The sequence below is a fragment of the Rhincodon typus genome, chromosome 10 (assembly GCF_021869965.1).
Source record: "Rhincodon typus isolate 14 chromosome 10, sRhiTyp1.1, whole genome shotgun sequence".
Lineage (NCBI taxonomy): Eukaryota > Metazoa > Chordata > Chondrichthyes > Orectolobiformes > Rhincodontidae > Rhincodon > Rhincodon typus.
The window spans coordinates 71305363-71312999 of NC_063341.1; the positions used below are offsets into that span (position 1 = coordinate 71305363).

Here is a 7637-nt window from a genome sequence, read left to right on the forward strand (position 1 = left end):
CTGTGAGCTGGGAGCCTGACCCTGTGAGCTGGGAGCCTGACCCTGTGTGCCAACTGTCCTTGCAGCAGCCTTTCAGTGTTCAGTTGCAGTGCAAGTCTGGGCTCCCTAAGTGTCCTGCAATTGCTTTGCAGAGGTGCCATGAGGATCCTGAGGGGATTGGCATTATATTAGATGCCAACGTCTGTAAGCAAAGAGTGAGTGTAGATGGTACCACTGGACTGTGCCCTGAGCTGCTGAGCAACGTAGAGGCTGGTCACAGCCAGCAGTGAGGTGACATTTCCAAGTCCCCACTCAGACTTCCATGTTGAGAATTCTCTACAAGTAATTGACTTGTGGCAAACAGTGGGGATGGGAAGCTGCATATTGATGAGATTAGATGTGCAGTGAATAAGGTCATAAACGTGCAGTAAGTCCCCACGAGTTGAGAAACCACTGCTGCCTAGCTGGTGTGTCACCCTGGCACCTGGAACTTGTCTAAAAGATGCGGCACACCGCTCCTGACATCAAGATACACTTTGCTGGCTTCTTACATGGGGCTGTTACATTTCATGCCTGAGCCCACTTCGTTCAGACCCATATAAGATTCTGCTCTTGTCCATGATACTGGAGTGTGGGGTAATCTTCAGCTGATGACCACATGTGCACGCACTTCTAACAGGGGTAACTTTGGCTAGAAATCAGGTAAAAGGGCCTGAGTTGATCTTCCGTCCTCACACCCCTGGGATACTGAGACCAATTGTCACACCTCAACGGCAGCCTGTCTATGAACAGTTAAATGAACCTCTTTGCTACACAGTCAGCTGTACACTGTCTTCACTGGCTGAGACTATCTGGGAAACTCATTTAAGTTTGGATGTTACTGCAGTGTCCAAATTTCTGTCATGGATGCTCTGTCTTGGCTAGGAATAGAACAGCTCGGAAAAAAAAATATTCTAGAACAAGACAGCAACATAAGTCTATCCTCACATATTTAGTTGACTTTACTACTTTTAAACCACAATGTAAGAAGTAACTTTTTTTAAAATTTGCTCATCCTGTGGGTGTGACAGGCCAGCATTTATTGCCTGTGCCAAATTATCCTTTGGACTGAGTGGCTTGCTTGGACTGTTAAGAGTCAACTGCCTTGCGGTGGGTTGGGAGTCACATGTAGGTCTAAAGACAGCAGTATACCTTACCCAAAGGGTGTTACTGAACCTGATGGGTTTATGCAGCAATTGCTAGTGGGTATGCGGTCATTCAGATTTTTATTGAATTCTAATTTCATCACCTGCCCTGGTGGGATTTGAACCTGTACCCCCAGAGCATTTAGCTGGTGTTTTGATTTAATAGCCTAGCAACACTACCATTATGCAGCTGTTGTTTGATGTCAGCTCCACTGACTGAACTTTCTGTTCATTAGGTCTTGCCTGCCTGTTGATATAGATGTCATTAGCTTTGATGGGAAGACTGTAGAAGTCCTGCTCTGGAAAGGACAGACTCAAGGTTGACCAAAGTCATTTGAACCCACCATGTGACTATCTGAATAGAAACAGAGTGTATCAAAGAAACTCAGCAGGTCTAGCAGCATCTGTGCAGAGACAGAAAGGGAATTAATGTTTTGTGGCTAATCTAACTCATCTTCTTCAGAATATGGCCATATTGGATCAGCTTCAGAGTGGAATGGGAGTGACAGGAGGTATGGATAGTAAGATGGCAGATGACAAAATTGGTGGTGTAGCTGATAGCGAAGGAAGTTACCTCAGAGTACAAGGGACCTTGATCATATGGGCCAAGGAGTGGCAGATGGAGTTTAATTCCAATAAGTGTGAGGTGTTGCGTTTTGGTAAGGCAAACCAGGGCAGGGCTTATACAGTTATCTTCTGGCTGTTTTTTCAGTGGCAGGGTTATGGAAAAATCTGGATGGTACTCATCGCACTAACTTTCCACCAAACCACAGCTCCACCCATAAGATGGGTGCTGAAATCTGCAGCCTGCCCACCAAATGTGAATAAGTAATAAAAGGCCAGTTGGGCTTATTGAAAGCTCAGTTTACCTCAGTATTATGCTGCCCACACCATAAAGTGGGGGCGTGTGCAGGAGTGGGCAACCAATATTTTCTAGATGGCACAAAGGAAGGATAGTATGGGAGCGTGCCCTTTGCACTGAGGGGATTACACCCCAGAAGATAGTACTCCTTTCCTTCTTGTATGTAATTTAAAATCCATCCCCATCATTGCCCCTTTCCCCCACTCCCTCACCTTTAGGAGCCAAAGATCCACTGCACACCCGAATTACTTCACTCCAGGGTTCCATTAGACCACTTGCCTGCAGTCCTGGCAGTGACCACTATGGAGCTCTGGCACTGTTGGGACTGGTGAAGGGTGGGACTTGCCCCAAGTGAGGGGCAGAAGTACAACTCTGCTTTAGTTTATCCCACCCATAGGGCTTCATGCCTGCAGGGTAGGCTTGTTGTTGGTCTGTGTCAGCTCACTGCTGACCTTTCTGCTGGAGAGGTGTGCTGTTTCCCACACCCCTCCCTTGTGCTTTCTGCCAATAATTTATTTTTGAATTGGTCATAGGGCTATATCAATCAGCTTGATGCTTGAGGTTAAAGCATCTTAGAGAAATCTGTTCTTAGATGATCCTATGTCAATGTGATGGCTAATGCATTATGATCCAAACTGTACGATGCATACTTATACATAGTTTGTATTTTGTTATGATCCTAGTTTATGGTATTATTGCTCAAGTCAGATCCTAGAATTAAATCTGGCTTGATAGATCATATATTTGCTTTTTTGGTTCAGTCAGTTACTGAAAAAAAGTCACAAAGCTGCAGAGTTTAACAGCAGACTAAAATTTATTATCCAAAAATAGAAAAGAAACAATGCTATCAAAATATAGAACACAGTTGGAAACATCTTAAAACACAGCACAGCACAGTGTTGTTACTTGACACTATACACAACAGAGATTCAAATCCAGAGAAATTATCAGTACCAAGGACCTGGGTTCGTTTCCACCCTCGGGCGACTGTCTGTGTGGAGTTTGCACCTTCTCCCAGTGTCTGCATGGGTTTCTGCCAAGTGCCCAGGTTTCCTCTCTCAGTCCAAAGGTGTGCAGATTAGGTGGATTGGCCATGCTAAATTGTCTACAGTGTGCAGGCTGGGTGGAATAGCCATAGGAAACATGGGGTTATGGAGATAGGATTGGGGTCTGGGTCTGGGTGGGACACTCTTTGGGGGCAGGGTGGGAGCTTGGTGCATACTCGATGGGCCAAATAGCCTCTTTCTGCACTGTACAGGTTCTATGAATTTCATTGGGCAAGGTGGTGAATGGGTATTCCTCGGGTTTATTTCCAATTTGTTGATCATTGATACACAAATTTATGGAACCGCATTTTTATTCTGAACGGGTTAAAACACATTCATTTCTATCCCAAACAGGTTAAACACATTAATTTTTATGATGTTTTCCTGGACTTCATACTGATGGATTCCTTCGAAGATCTGGATAATCCACCTACTTCAATACAGAATGTGGTCAACAATCGATGGCTCAACAACTCCTTCAAGGAAACTGTAAGCAGCGAGTTATATTACTATGAGTTCTGGAAATATACCACCGTTCCTTCACCGTTACTGGGTCAAAAACCTGGAACTCTGTCCCTAACAGCATGGTGTACTTGCACTGAATAGACTGCTTGGAGACAGCTCACCACTGCCTTCTCTGGGGCAGTTATGGACGGACAATAAATATTGGCTTGACCAGCAACACCTCTAAACCATGAATTTTTTTTTTCAAAAACGGCCTCTGAGTATTGAAGGAATTTTAAGAATTCTGTTACGCGTATGCACGGGGGAACAGCAATAACTTTTTATTCCTATCTGGCACGAAAGCAAAATGGATAAGAGGGCCAATCAAAGATAGTATCCGATCCAAGGATTGTCCAAGAAAAATAGTATGTCTGAGGATTGGGAGCGGTTTAGAATTCAGCAAAGAAGGACCAAGAGATTGATTAAGAAGGGGAAAAGACAGAATGAAAATAAGCTTGCAGGGAACGTAAAGACTGACACTAAGAGTTCGTTTCGGTACAAAAAGAGAAAGAGATTGGTGAAGACAAATGTAAGTCCCCTACAGACAGAAACGGCGAATGTGAAAAAGGGGACAAAGAAATGGCTGAGCAATTGAATACATACTTTGGTTCTGTCTTTACAAAAGAGGACACAAATCAGATACCAGAATTGTTGGAGGATGCAAGACTTAGGGAGAGGGAAGAACTGAGGGAGATCAATGTAAGTGGAGAAATGGTGCTGGGAAAATTGATGGAATTGAAGGCAGATAAATCTCTAGGGCCTGATAATCAATGTCCCAGAGTACGTAAGGAAGTGGCTGTAGAAATATTGGATACATTGGTGGTCATCTTCCAGGATTCTATAGACTCTGGAACAGTCCCTGTAGATTGGAGGGTGGCTAATGTCACTCCAATATTCAAAAAGGGAGTTAGAGAGAAAACAGGGAATTATAGACCATCAAGTCTAACATCAATAGTGGGAAAAATTCTCAAATCCATTATCAAGGATTTTATAGTAGGGCATTTAGAAAGCAATGACAGGATCAGACAGAGTCAGCATGTTGGAATTCTATGAAGGTGTAACTAGTAGACTTGACAAGGTGGAGCCAGTCGATGTGGTATATTTGGACTTTCGGAAAGCGTTTGACAAGTCCCGCATAAGAGGTTATTGTGCAAAATCAAAGTGCGTGGGATTGGGGGAAGTGTATTGAGATGGATAGAAAACTGGTTGGTAGAGAGGAAACAAAGAGTGCGAATTAAATTTTCAATTTGGCAGGCAGTAACTAGTGGGGTGCCACAGGGATCAGTGCTGGGACCCCAGCTATTCACAATATATAAGGTAAGTACGCAGGTGCAACAGGCAGTAAAGAAAGCAAATAGTGTTGGCCTTCATTGTGAGAGGTTTTGAGTACAGGAGCAGGGGATGTGTTGTTGCAGTTGTACAGGGCCTTTGTGAGGCCACACCTGGAATATTGTTTGCAATTTTGGTCTCCTTTTCTGAGGAAGGATGCTCTTCCTCTCAAGGGAGTGCAGCAAAGGTTTACCAGGCTGATTCCAGGATGGTGGGACTGATGTATGAGGAGAGATTGACTAGGTTAGGATTGTTTTCGCTGGAGTTCAAGCAAATGAGGGAGGATCTCATAGAGACTCTTGTTTCCTCTCTACCAACCAGTTTTCTATCCATCTCAATTCTAACTGGACTGGTTGATGCCAAAACATTGAATGTATTCAAGAGGTGGCTAGATATAGCACTCAGGGCAAATGGGCTCAAAGGTTATGGGGAGAAAGCAGGATTAGGCTATTTGAGTTGGACGATCAGCCATGATCATGTTGAATGGTGGAGCAGGCTCAAAGGGCCGAATGGCCTCATCCTGCTCCTATCTTTCAGTAATCTAAAATATGCTAGGATGCAGATGTTTGATATCAGCCAGGCCAATCTCTCATTACAGAGAGACACTTGATGGTAGCTTATCCTGACAGTCATTGTACCTCAGCTGAAGGAGAGGTTTATGAAGGAGAATCCTTTGTGACAACCTGAGCTGGTGTAGGAATTGAACCCACACTGTTAGAATTGTTTGACATTGTATCACAAACCAGCTATCCAGCCAACTGAACTAACCAACCCCTTTGCTCTTGGTGGGGGGTAGTAATTTGCCTTCACAAGTTTACATGAAGTTTTGTTGTCTTCTAATGGATCACACAACTTAACTGGCTGAAATTTCATCCATCAGCGTGTTATACTTATACAACAGCTTTAAGATAATAAAACATTCCAAGACACATCACAGGAGCGTTACCAAAGAGAATTCGATATCAAATCGTGTACAGAGACATTAGGAGAGCTGGACAAAGCTTGGTCAAGAGGTTGGTTTTAAGGAGTTTCATTAAGGAGTAGAGAGACAGAGAGTTGAAGATGTTTATGGAGAGAATTCATAACAGTTTAGGGCCTAGTGAAAACATGTAAAACAGTCCCTCTCACAATGGCATGTTTGTGGAACTGTGCACTTTTGGCTCTCCGTATTTACTTCCATAGCAACATTGCTCTGTGTGAGCGACACAGCCTTCCAGTGTGGGTCCAGCATCTTGTACATTCCTCTCAGGTTTCCAGGTAGTGTTTTCCATTTGACTCTGTGGTAACTTCTCAGCTTTCAGCAGCCCCAGAAATTGCAAATCTTTTGAATGAAACGGAAATTGGGCCATTTCTGCAGCAGACAAATTGAACATGCACCTCTGGCCTCCTACGAGTTACATATTTGCTGCCCAATGAAGGCTTTAAGCATGCAAGTATTTTACCTCCAGTGCTGTAGACAAAAACAGGGTGTTAATATTTTTATAATACTTGATAGAGGTGTACAAAATGATCAAAGTATAGATAGAGTGGACAGCCAGAGACTTTTTCCTAGGGTGGAGGTAACTATTACGAGGGGGCACAGTTTGAAAGTGAGTAGAGGTAGATATAGAGGAAACGTTAGAGGTATGAGATAACAAGGTGTAGAGCTGGATGAACACATGAAATTCCAGAATGGAATTTCTGAAGAAGGGTCTAGGCCAGAAACGTCAGCCTTCCTGCTCCTCTGATGCTGCTTGGCCTGCTGTGTTCATCCAGCTCTACACCTTGTTATCTCAGATTCTCCAGCATCGGCAGTTCCTACTATCTCTGAAACAACATCAGAGGTATGTTCTTTACACAGAGAGTGGTAGGGGCGTAGAATGCATTGCTGGAGAGGGTAGTGGAGTCGGCCTCATTAGGGGCATTTAAGCGGCTATTAGATAGGCATATGGATGATAGTATAAGGTAGGGGTGGAGGTTAGATAGACCTTACGTTTAGGGTAAAAGTTCGGCACAACATTGTGGGCCGAAGGGCCTGTACTGTGCTGTACTGTTCTGTGTTCTATGTTCAATACTTATTCACAGGTTTGTTACCATCCCTAATTGCCCTCAAACTGAATGGCTTGCTCAGCCATCTCAGAGGGACAGTTAAGAATCAACTACATTACTGTGAGTGTAGAGTTGGAGGTAAGCCAGATGAGATAAGGATGACAGTTGTTCGCCCCTGAAGCTCATCAGTGAACAAGATGGGAATTTACAACAATCGCTTATAGTCACCATTACTGAAGTAGCTTTCAATTTCAGATCTATTAATAGAATTTACATGTCATCAATTCTTCAAATGTAAGGGTACTAACCATCTTAGATTGAGAATAAGAGGATAACCAAGGAAAGAGTGGGACTTATTAGAGAGGGCAGCCTGTGTGTGGAACCAGTAGACGTGGGTGAGGTGTTAAATGAATAACAGTTTCACAGAAGAGTAACACATTGTAGCTGGGGATTTCACTTGGGATGGTGAGGTTCTAGAACACATTAAGATTAATCAGGAGGGGGTATACTTCCCCCAGTGTAAGGCAGTAACCACCTCCCCCAGTGTAAAGCAGTAACCACCTTCCCCAGTGTAAAACAGTAACCACCTCCCCCAGTTTAAGGCAGTAACCACCTCCCCCAGTGTAAAACAGTAACCACCTTCCCCAGTGTAAAACAGTAACCACCTTCCCCAGTGTAAGGCAGTAACCACATCCCCCAGTGTAA

At 43.8% G+C, this 7637-nt stretch overlaps 1 protein-coding gene across 1 annotated transcript in view; it reads left to right on the forward strand.

Moving 5' to 3' along the window:
* The window catches only part of miga1 (mitoguardin 1), an 87083-nt gene that overhangs the window by 67757 nt on the left and 11689 nt on the right, over positions 1 to 7637 (forward strand). The window contains exon 14 of the mRNA XM_048602422.1: positions 3426 to 3560. Coding sequence (XP_048458379.1) covers positions 3426 to 3560 — 135 coding nt within the window. The remainder of the gene's footprint in view (positions 1 to 3425; positions 3561 to 7637) is intronic.